The sequence below is a fragment of the Phlebotomus papatasi genome, chromosome 3 (assembly GCF_024763615.1).
Source record: "Phlebotomus papatasi isolate M1 chromosome 3, Ppap_2.1, whole genome shotgun sequence".
NCBI classification, from domain to species: domain Eukaryota; kingdom Metazoa; phylum Arthropoda; class Insecta; order Diptera; family Psychodidae; genus Phlebotomus; species Phlebotomus papatasi.
The window spans coordinates 18,162,820-18,177,917 of record NC_077224.1 but is presented as its reverse complement, the minus strand read 5'-3'; the positions used below and the strand labels follow the sequence as shown (position 1 = coordinate 18,177,917).

General features: G+C 35.1%; 1 protein-coding gene across 2 annotated transcripts in view; it reads right to left on the bottom strand.

The window, feature by feature from the left end:
• LOC129807916 (FERM domain-containing protein 3) overlaps positions 1-11,896 on the bottom strand; it is a 38,656-nt gene extending 26,760 nt beyond the window's left edge. The window contains exons 1-4 of one of the 2 annotated variants that reach the window (XM_055857521.1): positions 11,643-11,896; positions 11,330-11,434; positions 11,173-11,215; positions 6,985-7,158 (exon numbers count right to left, since the gene is read on the bottom strand). In XM_055857521.1, coding sequence (XP_055713496.1) covers positions 6,985-7,158; positions 11,173-11,215; positions 11,330-11,434; positions 11,643-11,738 — 418 coding nt within the window. In that variant the 5' untranslated portion in view covers positions 11,739-11,896. The remainder of the gene's footprint in view (positions 1-6,984; positions 7,159-11,172; positions 11,216-11,329; positions 11,435-11,642) is intronic. The other variant, XM_055857520.1, reaches the window with a different exon arrangement.
• Between the last annotated feature and the right edge of the window lie 3,202 nt (positions 11,897-15,098).

The window sequence follows — 15,098 nt, the reverse complement described above, 5'->3', positions numbered from 1 at the left end:
AACTTGGAAAGGTTTCTAAACAGTCGAGAACATTTCTAAACAAAACCAAAGCAATTCTGAAAATCTGGAAACAATTCTAAAAAGATGTGAGCATTTCTATAAATACGAAAACGTTCCTAGATGCACGGGAACGTTTTACGGAACGTGTACAGGTTTCTAAACAGTCGAGAACATTTCTGAACAAAAACAAGAGCATTTCTGAAAATCTGGAAAAAATTCTAGAAACACGTGAAATTTCTATAAATACGAAAACGTTCCTAGATGCACGGGAACATTTTTCGGAACGTGGGCAGGTTTCTAAACAGTCGAGAACATTTCTAAACAAAACCAAAGTATTTCTGGAAATTTAGAAACGATTCTAGAAACACGTGAACATTTCTATAAATACAAAAACGTTCCTAGATGCACAGGAACGTTTTTCGAAAAGTGGGCAGGTTTCTAAACAGTCGAGAGCATTTCTAAACAAAACCAAAGTATTTCTGAAAATCTGGAAACGATGACAGAAACACGTAAAATTTCTATAAATACGAAAACGTTCCTATATGCACGGGAACGTTTTTTTCGGAACTTGGACAGGTTTCTAAACAGTCGAGAACATTTCTAAACGAAACGAAAGCATTTCTGAAAATCTGGAAACGATTCTAGAAACACGTGAAATTTCTATAAATACGAAAACGTTCCTAGATGCACGGGAACGTTTTTCGGAACGTGGACAGGTTTCTAAACAGTCGAGAACATATCTAAACAAAACTAAAGTATTTCTGAAAATCTGGAAACGATGACAGAAACACGTGAACATTTCTAGAAAATACAGAAACATTTCTATAAATACGAAAACGTTTCTAGGAACGTGAAAAGTTTTCTAGGAACGTGAAAACCTTTCTAAACAGACTAGTATATTTCAAAAAAGACGAAAGCTTTTCTGAAAATGCGGAAACGATTTTAGAAACGTGAATATTTTTAGGACATACGGAAACAGTCCTACCAAAGAAAACATTCCTACAAAAACGTACCTAGATGCACGAGAACATTTTTAGGAACATTAAAACGTTTCCAAATGAGACGAGAATATTTCTAAAAAGACGAAAACTTTTTTGAAAATGCACAAATGATTCTAGAAACCCGTGTTCATTTCTGGAGAATAATGAAACGATTCTCTAAGTCTAAATACAAAAACGTTCACAGATACAGGGGAACGTTTCTAGATACATGAGAACGTTTTTAAAGACATGAGAACGTTTAAAAAAAAAAACAAAACTGAAAGTGTTTCTGAAAATTTGGAAACAATCTTAGAAACACAGGAGCATTTCTATAAAATACGTACAAAATTTTTTAAATACAAAAACGTTTCAAGATTCACGGAAACGCTTTTAGATATGTCAAAACATTTCCAAACAGACAAGAACATTTCTATAAGACACAAAAGCGTTTATGAAAATGCAAAACCGATTTTAGAAATCGGAAAATTGGAAACGTTTTTAGAAACACGGAAAGGCTCATAAAAAGACCAAAACGTTTCTAAAAATACCAAAGGATATCTGATGATCCAAAAACAGATCCAGAAAGGTGCAAGCAAACTCTTCTTGAAATATTCCAGGAACGTTTTGAGAAATGTGGAAACGTTTTCAGAAACGCGGAATTGTTTATAGAAACATGGAAACGTGAAAAGGATCGCAGAATCGCAATTCTAAGAAAGCTAGAAACGGTGAATTAAAACACTATGTTCCCTATGTTTCAAGAAACAGAAATGCCATGGCAAAGCTTTCCCTAATGCATTGCCCTTCGTCTTTTTTTACCTTAGAATTCGATTAAATAAAGGGACAGATAATCCTAACCGGCTTATGTAGGTGAGATTCTTAACGTGAGCTAACTCGGAGTGCATGCAAATTCGATTTAATGCTGAAGTAGGGAGACGCCATTCAGTTATCTTGAACCAAATTCGTGAAATTATACAAGTTTTGTATTTGAACCAAAATGTCAAGGATTTGGATGAACTGACAGAAAAGTGTTATATGGGTGAAATGTAGACCAGAATGTTCTCTATAATTTTGCCGTAGAACTTGAACTCATCGATTACTCAGAAGCCAAAATAAGCGAGGTTTTTTGTTTCTTAACTCGTTTTTTCATCCAGAGTGCCCCAAGTGTTCATTTGTTGAACTTCAACTAAATCAAAGAATTGTTGTATTTTGCGGGACTTTCCATTTAAAACCCTATTTTAAGTGTCTTGGTGGAGTAGAGGCAGTCAAATTGGCATCTGAGTGATTTCAAAGCGTTATTATGGGAAAAATCAATTTTTTCACACTTAAACGGCAAAATCGGAGTGATAGCGTAGTCTGAGTGGAAAATGATGTATGGACGAAATGTAGAGACAAATGTGCTCTACAATTATGTCGAAGTAATCATCAAAATCGGTTCAGCGACAGTCGAGATAATTGAGGTTATGTGATATTGAAATTGGTTTTTCGACTGTGGCGCCCCTGGTGTTGGTCCCACGAAGTTCAAACATTCTAGAAAGTTGTAGCATTTGGTGAGATCTTTCGTTTAAGCCCTCATTCATCAAAATCGGTCACATAGAACCGGAGATATGATTTTTTGAATTTCGTGAACTTTGACCCCTCATATCTCCGGTTCTATTGAAACCACAGCGCGCATACGCACCATTTTGGAAACGTCCTAGACTGGACTACAACATACTAAAATTTCATTAACTTGCACAATGCCGTTTTTGAGAAAAGTGACTTTGAATTTCGATGAATTTTGACGCTATCACAGCGCCACCTGTGGTGACTTTTTGAACTTCCATCTGAAAGTGCTCATCGAGACGAAACCAAAAAGGTAAAATTTAGGTCGCTATGTTAATTAGAACCGGAGATAGAGGCCGGTCAATGTTCGAACTTTGACCCCTTATAGTTCGGGTCAGGGGTTATGGATCGACTTAAGGTTTTTTTTGTTTGATAGGTATAATCAACGGCTACAACATACTAAATTTTCAGCCCGATGCACAATGGAATTTTTGAGTTATTTAACTTTTAAGATTTAAAAATTTTCTTTTTAAAAAAAGCGCCCCTAGCGGTGGTTTTATGAACTTGCGATGTTAGAAGGGGAAGTGGCATTTCACGAGAGCTTTCCAAAAAGCCCTCACTTTTTAAATTCTGACAATTAGAACCGGAGTTATGGCCATTTTAAGAAATTTTTTTTGGACCCTTATAGCTCGGGTCAGGGGGGTCGGGGGACCTTAAGTTTGGTATTGATGGAAAGCTCTAAGGCCCAGCTATAACATACTAAAATTTGAGTCCGCTGAATGCCATAGGGGCGGAGCTATTGAGAAAACAAAAAAAAGGGGGGTCTTCAAAATGGCGGAAGGAGGGGTGGGGTGTGGGGGGTCAATGCACCAAGTTGCAATTTTCACCCGATATATAACCTTTGCCGAAAACCGCAAGTCGATATCTTTTTTAGTTTAGGAGCTATTAAGCTCCAAAGAGCGGCCGGCCGGCCGGCCGGCCGGGAACGTAAAATAGCCACATATATATTCGTGATCAGGAAGTGTTGAAACACATTTTGGCCAAATTTGAGGTCGATCGGACGACATGAAATTTTGTTAGGATTATAGTAGGTGAGATTGTTAAGAATCTCACCTAATATTAAGTAAAAAGTACGTTCTTATTTCCTCTTTTAAAATTATATTTGGAAATTAAACATAGCACAAGGGAGTTCTAAAAAAAACCATTTAATCTATCTTTGCATTCCCCTTTCAGCTAGACATTTTTCAACAAGATTTTTGGCAGAGAAACATACTCCATAAAATATCCAGCATACTAGAGAGCAAAATGACAGGGAAAAAACTAATATTTCTACTTTGGATACTGACCAATTTATCTCTAATAATGTCTCTGAGTTTTGTGAGTATTATTTTGGATTTTTTACGCCTTCCTATTCAATAAGAATTCTATCACTGCACTGAGTGAGAGAAATCCGAAAAAGTTAAAATAACATTCCGGAAATGTTAATTTTACCCTGCATTATTGATCCGAAATCGGTGTAAATATTAGATGAGATCATATGTTCTGTCAGTAGAAGAGGTAAAAAGTTTGGAGTGGTATATCTCAGCTCCTGATGAACATAATTGGATGAGTGACCTATTGTTGGAAAGCTTGGTTCATTAGCTTTCAGAATCTGGTATATGTAATTGGCTATGGGTAAATCATGATCATCCAGAACCATTTATGTCGAAGAAGACACTTTTTGCAGCGTCATTTTTGACCATCTACTGCTGGGACCAGGAGTGACCCACAATTCTCGCACTTGGACTGTTCGTTAGAGGAACTCAAAGGGTATAATTTGTAGAAGAAACTTTTTTTTTGGACATCTTACTTTTTTTTATTCATCGACTTTTGCAAGAATTTTAAAATGTTAAACGCAAGGAAAAAATTACAGAAATCCTTCTATTCCATTTTCTGGACAAACTAATGAAGATATCGACTTGGAATGTTCTGAGTACCCCCCCATAAGTTGATCCAAGGAATCCAAATGTCACTTCAATTTCATCCCCACGTCTATCCTTCCCCTCCAGAAATCACTCCTTTAGGAATATCTCAAGAACCAGACCATCGATGCATTTCATTTTGGGATATGTTTTAGAGAGTATCCTGGCGGACATTTCATTCATACATCTCAAAGACGTCCGACCTCTTCTTCTTGCACTTGCTAATAATCTGGTTAGAAGAGCAGAATTTCTTCTGATCAATTTTCTGACCAAAGAGACAAAGTTAGCGACTTTTATTGTTTTGAGTACCCCCCAAAAGTCAATCTAAGGAATCGAAATAACATATGCAATTGCCTCTCATCCCACTCCTTCTCCTCCAGAAACCACTCTTTTGAGAATATCTCAAGAACCAAATCATCGATCCTTTTCATTTTTGGATATGTTTTTGACATGGCCAAGGCGGACATTTTGTCCTCAGACACCAATATCATCCAGAAATTTCTTCTTGGAATTTCCAAGGCCAATAAATAGACAGCGTAAGAGAGTATATTTTTAACGGATTAACACAGAATGTGGTTTATTTAATCAATCTCGAAATTTTTCACAAGCCTAATCAATTCTTACTTGCTTAAATATTTTTTTTATGCTGAAATTCGTTGATACAAGAATTTAAAAAATTATCTTCTAAATTCCAAGAAGAAATTTCTGTCGCTAACTTTGTCTCTTTGGTCAGAAAATTGATCAGAAGAAATTCTGCTCTTCTAACCAGATTATTAGCAAGTGCAAGAAGAAGAGGTCGGACGTCTTTGAGATGTATGAATGAAATGTCCGCCAGGATACTCTCTAAAACATATCCCAAAATGAAATGCATCGATGGTCTGGTTCTTGAGATATTCCTAAAGGAGTGATTTCTGGAGGGGAAGGATAGACGTGGGGATGAAATTGAAGTGACATTTGGATTCCTTGGATCAACTTATGGGGGGGTACTCAGAACATTCCAAGTCGATATCTTCATTAGTTTGTCCAGAAAATGGAATAGAAGGATTTCTGTAATTTTTTCCTTGCGTTTAACATTTTAAAATTCTTGCAAAAGTCGATGAATAAAAAAAAGTAAGATGTCCAAAAAAAAAGTTTCTTCTACAAATTATACCCTTTGAGTTCCTCTAACGAACAGTCCAAGTGCGAGAATTGTGGGTCACTCCTGGTCCCAGCAGTAGATGGTCAAAAATGACGCTGCAAAAAGTGTCTTCTTCGACATAAATGGTTCTGGATGACCATGATTTACCCATAGCCAATTACATATACCAGATTCTGAAAGCTAATGAACCAAGCTTTCCAACAATAGTTCACTCATCCAATTATGTTCATCAGGAGCTGAGATATACCACTCCAAACTTTTTACCTCTTCTACTGACAGAATATATGATCTCATCTAATATTACCCTTTCAGGTGTATTATGGGTTAAAGTGACCCTTTTTCACGTTAATTTTACCCTTAAGAATGTGTAAAATTAACATTAAAAAATGTTGATATATTTTTACACCTAAAAAGTGTTAAAGTTATGAGGACAAAAAGTTAATCGCAGCCTCGTTTTTTCTCAGTGTGAGAAAAAAGGGGGTACGATTAACTTTTTTTCCTCGTAACTTTAACACTTTTCAGGTGTAAAAATATATCAACATTGTTTAATGTTAATTTTACACCTTTTTAAGTGTAAAATTAACATGAAAAAGAGTAACTTTAACCCATAATACACCTAAAAAGCATAATATTTACACCGATTTCGGATAAATACTGCAGGGTAAAATTAACATTTCCGTAATGTTATTTTAACTTTTTCGGATTTCTCACAGTGATGGAATTTTCTACTGAATGCAACACTTTTTTTACTATCCACAGCTCCCTAAAGTCTTCAAGCTGGAGAGTTTTACCAATTGTCCAGGTGAAGATAAATTATACTCCAAATTCGCAAATCTGCACATTAGAACTCCACGAAATAATTATTACATCTTCAATGGGGACGTTGTAGTCTTCAAAAACATTACATTTCCCCTTGCTCTATCTCTGGACGTCAGCAGATGCACCCTGGACAAGACTCACTGTGAATACTACGATCATCTGACTATGACAAATTTGTGCGGAAAAGTTCGAGATACAAAAGCTCTCTGGGCTAATATGGTCAAATCCATACATCCGACTCCATCTTGCCCTTTTTATGTTGGAACCTATCACATGACAAATGCCTCGGCAAATCTTGATTCAGTGGAACGATTGCCTCTCGATGGACATCGATGGCTTACCAAATTTACCGTGCATCAGGAAGGGAATCCCAAAAATCCAACACTTTGTATTAACGTTGATGTATCCATCACCGTTCAGAAACGTCGTCACAACAAAAACAACCGAAACTGAGCATTTTTGTTGGGGCTTTGGTTTTGGTGGGTTTGGTATTATCATTGGGTGGTGAATGGGATAATTAAATAAATAAAGCTTGGGAACTTACCTTGAACAATAAGAGCTCCTAATGCAGCAGCTTCTCCTGCGGAGCAGTAGAGCCTGCCGTGGATGAGATCCCTCTTGAGTTGTTGATACAGCATAAGTTTTCCATTTCCAGTGAGTCTGAGCGGGTCAGCCGGGTAGAATTTCACACGGAGGGAAAACAGCACGGGATCCACATCTGAAAGAAATCCCACAACTTCTAACACTGAAAGCGACTGAGGGGAATTCTGTAACGCTCTGGCAATGCCATATGACAAATTGGGTTCGAATCTTAGGAGAGCTTTTTCGAAAATGCGATTCTGTAGCCGTGACATTGCCATTTCAGAACACGTGGCATTGTCAAAAGTCACATATTTGAGATTTCTGTCAATGACGGTGAATTTTGTTAAACAAATCAACCAAGACGTACTGTATTTTTATAAAATCATCAAGTAAATGGATTTCATTAAAAATTCAATGAATTGCATTTTCGAACTCATATGATATGACAATAAAAGCTCGAATGGCATTGTCAGGTTTCGAACTCATGCGTGACAATGCCACAAAAATTACAGAATTCCCCTACAGGAGACTGTTTCTAAGTTCACTCCCTAAATCACCTCAATCATCTAGTCATGACATGAGTGCATAAACTCGTTTGTATCTTGACTAAAAGGTAAACAGGTTTCTTTTTGCACAAAATGTCTTTAATATTCGAAAAAATTTTAAAAAATTTCGAATTTTCATACCAAAAATTCTAGCAAAATTTTGAGAGTTTACGAAAGACTGACACACGATGAAGTTTGTGAAGACTCTACACGTTAACATTCAAAACACTCCGAAATTCGAACAAGAAATATTTCACAGCCATCACGCGAATAAAACAAGGAATAAAAATTGTCTTTTAGGCTTTAGAAACCAATCTTTAAATGGCACTTTTTTTTAGCCCTCATCGGCAAGATCTGAGTGGTAGGCCCGAATTAAGGACTGGATTTTGCCAAGTACAGTGGCGACAAGATAAATAGCACAGTTTCGGACACTATAATATATGCTTTGTTTTTCGAAAAATTATGTTTTTAAATGATGAAAGTAATAATAATCAATGAACTTGCATATAAATACATTTTGAATATGAAGAAAAAACCTGAAAGTTCTATCAAGAAATTTAGTACGATCAAAAAATTCTTGAAATGGCATATATTAAGAAGACAATATAAATAGCACACCCTATGAGAAGTGATAGTTTACGGCTTCTACTGCAATTAACAACATATGAATTCTATTTAAAAATTAAATTTGGATTAATTAGTGTTTAGTTAAGTAACTTCTGGAAAAAATGAGCACTTGACAACAAAGGATCATTAAGAAAATCAGGATTTGACACTATTGCACCATGATTGTATTTCATGTAATGTGGATATCTACTTAAAACTATCTCAAATTAGTCAGATTCGAGAGTTTTATCTTGTGGTCAATCTTTTCCTTCAAATTCAACAGGATTGAGGTCCTTAGACCGTCCTGGCCATTCCAGAAGGTCAATTTTGTTCTGATTGAACCAGTTTTAAAAACTCTTGGCAGTGTGTTTGGGACCATTAGCTTGGTTAAAACTTAAAAACCAAAAGCAAATTCTTTTCGATGTTGAAGTATATGTTTTGTCCAAAGATATCCTTCTAAACAAATTTGTTTATATTACCTGATATTCCATATACAGACCATACGCCACTTCGCAAAAAGTAACCCCATACTATAAAATTACCACCGCTAAGTTTTACGTTCTTAATTATGTATCAAGGACAAAATTCTTGACTTTTGGGACATCTAATATTTTGTTATGTCATATTCTGTGATATAAAACAGGAATACATCTGTTCAAAGAATATTATTCCAGAATTACAGATCCTTCTGCATATGCTCTTTAACAAAAGTCAAACAACAGATAATGTTTCGCTTGAATACTAACTCTGTACGTCTGGAACACTTCTAAACCGGATATTTCTACATAATTCGCTTTCAGGTATGCTTACATCAGTTACTTTTTCAACTTTTGTTCAATTTGTTCCTTTATTTTGTGGTACCGCAGCAAAAGAATTCAATTTTACTATACGAAGAATGGCAAAATCTCTAGAAATGGTCATTCTTTCTCAAAATTTTCGAGTTTTCTGCGTGATTTATAAGTTTGATCATAAAAAATTATTGAATTAATGGTTATTTTCCTTGAACCATACAATTTTAAAGTAAATTTCTTAGTTATCCTAAACTTTTTTTATGTATAGCCTGTACATCTGCACCAAAGGTTTTATTTACATGATTTTTTTCTGTTCTCATAACTTTATATTATGGAAATTTGTGGCATTATTGCCTATAAATGATCAAAAATACAGAAATATAAGGAATTTTAAAATAAAAGTAAATTTCAGGTAATATTTTCAGAGAAAATGAAAGTGTGCTATTTAAATTGTCCACACGAATTATACCTAAACTCATAAAATGACAAAAAACACGGTTCTAACAGATACAAATAATAAATAATTATTATTTTTATTTATAATATTTTCTAAAAAATAAAGCATGATCAGGTATAAAGATTGATATTGTATCATAAAACATCAAAATAGGAAAATCGCTGAAGGTGTGCTATTTATCTTGTCGCCACTGTATCAATGGCGGGCGAATGAAACTGTCAATCATACTTTCCAATTTCACTTCCGAATATTATACAAACGGCAGAAGCGACAGGGATAGTGTTATGTTTCATTTAACTAGCATAGTTCTCCTTGGTGGCCACCACTTTTTGAACATTTGGGAAGCCGCCACCGTCACGGCATGTCGAACAGGGAACCTCGTCAAATCATTGCTCTACCTGTCGATTTTACTCAGAGGTTTTTTTTTGAATTGTAACGGTATATTCCAGTATATTCAGAAAAAAATTGTAGATTTTCGGTAGAATTTCTGACTGGAATATCTGTAGATTTTCGGCAGAATTTTTGCCTAGAAAATCTACAGATGTTTGGCAGAATTTCTCCTGAGAAAATCTGCAGAGCCTCCATTACTTCACAAAAATCTTGTTGATTATTGAAGAAATTATAGAAGTCATAAATAAAATGATATGTTCTGCTTAATAAGCATTACCGATTAAACATTTTAGATGAGCAAAAAGATTCAAGAAAAAATACAAATTACTTAAAAATCGGCCATGGAATGATACAAAAACACGAGATTTAGGTCGTCAGTCTGCTTGAAGTTTTTACTTCACTATTCTCTACTTATAACACTGTGTCGCAGAATTATTTATTTTATATAAACACTGTGATATCACTCTATTGACTTTTGGAAACAAAATTCGATGAAAAATATTCCATCTTTTGAGACATAGCTGTCTGGAAAGTCTGGAATGTAGAAAAAAGTCTACAGAAAATCTGCAAAAAATTTTCTCACGAATTTTGTCCCAAGCCCAAATGAAATTCGTAGGAATATCTACAGATTTATCGGCAAATTTTCGGCAGAGGCGTAGATATTTCCTGCAGAAATCTTAAAGATATCTGACGAAATTATTTGACGGGACTCTATGGTTGCTGGGTTTGTCTCGAGTCTTTAGGGTTACCTCAGCAGAGCAATTATTGCTATAAGGTGCAAAATTTAAGCTCTACACTGGTTGCTCATTAATTTTAATCCACCAACATTTACCCAAAAGTTTGTCGAGTTAAACTTCTAGAAATTGGTTAAATATAACCTTTTGCATTATAAAACTATTGAAAAATGTCTAAAAATTAGTGAAAAAAGGGGAAAGTTCCCTCCCTTCGAACATTCATGCCTTCGAATAATGTGAATTTTCTTTTATTTTTTCTAAGAGATTTACACATTTTTATTAAATATTAGTTTATCATCAATTATTAATTATGTGATAATTGTCTGTAAATCTCAAGGAAAAATAAAAGAAAATTCGCATTATTCAAAGGCATAAACTTGCGATGGGAGAGTATTTTCCCCTTTCCCCTACAGATAAAAATTATGCGAATTATAGGAATAATTAATTTTTATATCACATGAACACGATACGAAACATCATTAGCTCTAAATTTTAGGAAATTTCGAGCTTTTATGCTTATTAGCTATCTAGTTATACTAGATTATCTCGTCAGTAAAAATTCTACTTCAGAATCGCACCACAGATACCCGACAGAAAACAATCCCCAAAATTAATGTTTTTTATTACCTTTCACCTGCTTTATGATATTTTTTGCCAAATCCAGCCAATGCTGCAGTTCCAGGATGTTAAAAATTATCAGTGAAAGGACTTTTCCGGGAAACCCAATGAGCATTCCCGGGGAAATGACAATGAAAATTTACTTAACAAAAAATCCCCAACTTACCCTTTGTTTCGTGGAATCCACATAGCGTAGACCAAAGTAATCCTTCTCTGTGATGTCCAGCTGCTCACACACATAATCCAGGAGGAATTTCCCTTTGTGATTTGGCTGGAAAAATGCCGGAAGGAGAAAAGAAACAACATTTAGAGAAAAGCCTCCTGTGTCTTGGGTAAGTGTCTCAGCTGAATGGGCAAGGAGGGGAGGGAAGTTTTTCCGGCACATTTTTTTTTGCTGGAAATTTTCAGTGAAAATTGAGGAGGAAGGTGCAGGATGGGGTTGGGATGGAAGATATGGGGGTTCCAAGGGGTGAAATTACCTGAAATTCACACTCCAAAACATCGCAATCCAAAACATCCAAGAGACGAACAGTGCATTTGTATACGATATTTCCTTCGTTTTTGCTCTTAAACATATTCCCTTATCACGTACTTGCAGCCAACACACCTGTGCACACAATCATAGATAAATACACCACACCGGATTGCCTTTTTTCCACAATTTTCACGGAAAATTCGAAGAATTCGCGAAAACTTCCTTTTTTTGCCTATGCACAAATGTGTCACTTTGGTTGGTGTGTTGGAATGTAGAGGCGCTGTTGGTGCTTTTTGGGCGTTTTTGGGAAAAAGGCCTAAATTTGAATTTTAGCGTTCGGTGTAACGGTCGAAGAAACGTGGTTTGCGGAAAATGATCGGAGTTTTGAAGAAAATCTTACTCGAAGCTACGGAAATGGGAAATTAAAGTGATTTACGTGTGGCGAGAGTGGATTCTACGGTGTTTATTGACAAACTCCAGTGTGGCATCATTGGCACCAAGGCACAGTGTAATATGTGTGATGTGCGAAATGGGCAAGATGCCAAAGTGAATCCGTGAAAATAGCCGAGATTTTCCCGTCGTGTGATCTTGCGGGAGCGGTCAGTGTGAGTTGGACGTCGAGACGCGTCGGGTCACTACACAATCAGTGTAGAAAAGCATCCTATTTATTCTCAGGAATTGACAAATTAACGTTTGGTGCATCGTGTGATTGATTTTTTTCTTGTGCCAAAAGATCATTTGATCATCCAGCATCAAGAGGATTTTCTTTCTTGGGTTTATTTGCACCATCTAACCACAGACTATCTTCAGGCATGGACTCTCACAGGTAAGGACAGCCCTTGAGAACTATCCTTGGTGTTAATAAAAAAATATTTCTAGTGACTGTGACTAGTGAAGGGGGTTAGTTTTCGGTTCTTTTGAGTGAGAGATCGCGCCTGCGATCGCTATGTCGCGGTCAGTGTCTAAAAATAAAGAATACTGGTGAATTTTCAATCTAAAAGTCGCACGATCGGCCATTCCACGCGTTTTCTCATGGGGGAAATGCGAATAATAATGTGGACTCTAAAAATACATCCTTGTACGATATACCATGGGCAATAGTATACACAAGAAAACTGCTTTCTTGTTTGTTCAGCATATTTAAACAATAATTTTCAACATTACCGAGATAAACTTCCCAACCGGCGGCTCTATGATCACAAAGGTGCATAAGGATCGGTGATCGATCGTGATCTTCAGGGCACATTAATCAATTTATTTTAAAACATCAAAAATTATCTAATTCGACAAAGTGATTGGGAATGTCAGTGTCGTGTGCGCAAACGCACAAAATACTTTAATTATTTGACTTGAGAAAAGAGCTGACGACCGATTCTATCCTTGATCCAAAAATACGAGTGAACTGCCAAGTGTCTACATTTGTAATTGAGATAAATATATGCTATAGAGATGTTGTCTCAGTGCGTTATTAGAAGAGAAAAGTAAAGAAAAAAACGTTAAGCACGAGGAAGAAAACTCTCATGAAATTTTTTTTTTTCAAATCCTCTTCCTCCGCCAATTTTCTGCACAAAGAAAAATTATTAAACAAGAGCCTCAATAGCGTGATATCTATCGTTTGAGTTCATTTGCCCGTTGATCATCAAAAAGTGCCAAGAAAATTTAAAATATAAAATCTATTTCAGGTTAAAACAGCCTCTGTCACAATTTTATTAGGAGCCCAACATCGTCAGCTGGAGTGATATTTTTAGTCCATACGATCACTGAACGATCACTTGAAGATCACCCATGATCACTATGGAAGTTCCTCTATTTATCCTTCCACTTGTTGAGATTGTCAATTGAGCTTCTCAGAGCAAAAGTGGACTATTTTGACTCAGGCTGATTCCGATTTAGTGGTCCTTTGCGTAAAATTTCTTTTGGCTCTTTTTCTCAGAGTATCTCTTAATACACAAGAAGTAATCATTCCTCAAAAGGTCTAAAAGCTACGTGAAACGGGCAACAAAAAATTTAACCCCGTTCTCGAACGTAACCACATTCTTCTAAACAGAACGCAGGAGTAATCACTGAGGGAAATCCGAAAAAGTTAAAATAAAATCCCGGAAATGTTAATTTTACCCTGCATTATTTATCCGAAATCTGTGTAAATATTACCCTTTTTATGTGTATTGGGGGTTAAAGTTACCCTTTTTCATGTTAATTTTACCCTTAAAAAGGTGTAAAATTAACATTAAAAATGTTGATATATTTTTACACCTAAAAAGTGTTAAAGTTATGAGGAAAAAAAGTTAATCGCACCCTCTTTTTGGAAACAATAAGATATCTCTTGGAATTAAATCCAAAGTTATTAAGCAGGAATCAAAATTTTACTTTTTTTGGAAACACTTAGAAATCTCTTTTTTTCTCAGTGATGAATTTTAAAACTTTCAAGTCCAGTTGCTTATTTTGTTCAAATTTCTTCAAATAAATCGTCTGTTATGAAATTACTATAGTGTGAAAAGGGGCAGTTTTGAAAGTAGGCGTTTTTCTCCTTTAGATTCACAAACCAGTTGAGAAGCTGAATCATTTACATTATAACAAAGCTCAATTCGGTTTAAAAATATGATAAAAAGTCCAATTGCAAAGCTGGACCAATTCGAAAAGGCCCTACTTTCCCCTAAAAAGTTTACTTAAAAACTCCTCACGAACTCCTTAAGCACTATAATTATTCTTATTGCGGTGGAGGTGGAGAACAGTTATGAACGAAATAATTAATTGCGACAACACCTCTCGTGGTGATTTTGGAAACTTCGCTAGTTCTAGAAAATTTTCGACCATTGAAAGACCTTCAAATAATTCTTCCAATCATCAACAGACTTCTATGGTGGACCTGTTTTATTGAGTAAATTTACAAACTTTGTCCACTTAGTCTTAAAGTCAGAAGCACTACACAGTAAAAAAAAAGTGTAAAATTTTACTACTATAATAGTGCAAAATCGACCATTTTAGTTGTTTAATTTAAAAATGTTTTTAAAAAAAGCACAACATTTTGGTAATTTATTGTCACGTGATTGAAAATTACCACTATTATAGTTGAAAAATTTTCAACAATGTTGTTTAATTTGAAAATGTGTAAAATTATAACACTATAATGTGAAATCGGATAAATAATTTATTTAATTGCGATCTGTGTAAAATTTCTCACTGTTATAATCATCAAAATTTTTCAACAATGTTTCGTGATTTAAAACTGTTTGACAAATTCTAAAAATTACCACTATTATAGTATGATTACAGTTTTCACATATTATAGTGTGAAAAAATGCACTACTTTATGGTATTTTTTGTCACATGATCAAAAATTAACACTATTGTAGTTTGATCATAATTTTTAACACTATTATAGTGTGAAGCCTTGTGTATTACAACCAAATTTATAGAATTTATAAACAAAAGTTGTGTAAAAATTGTTGAATTTTCATCC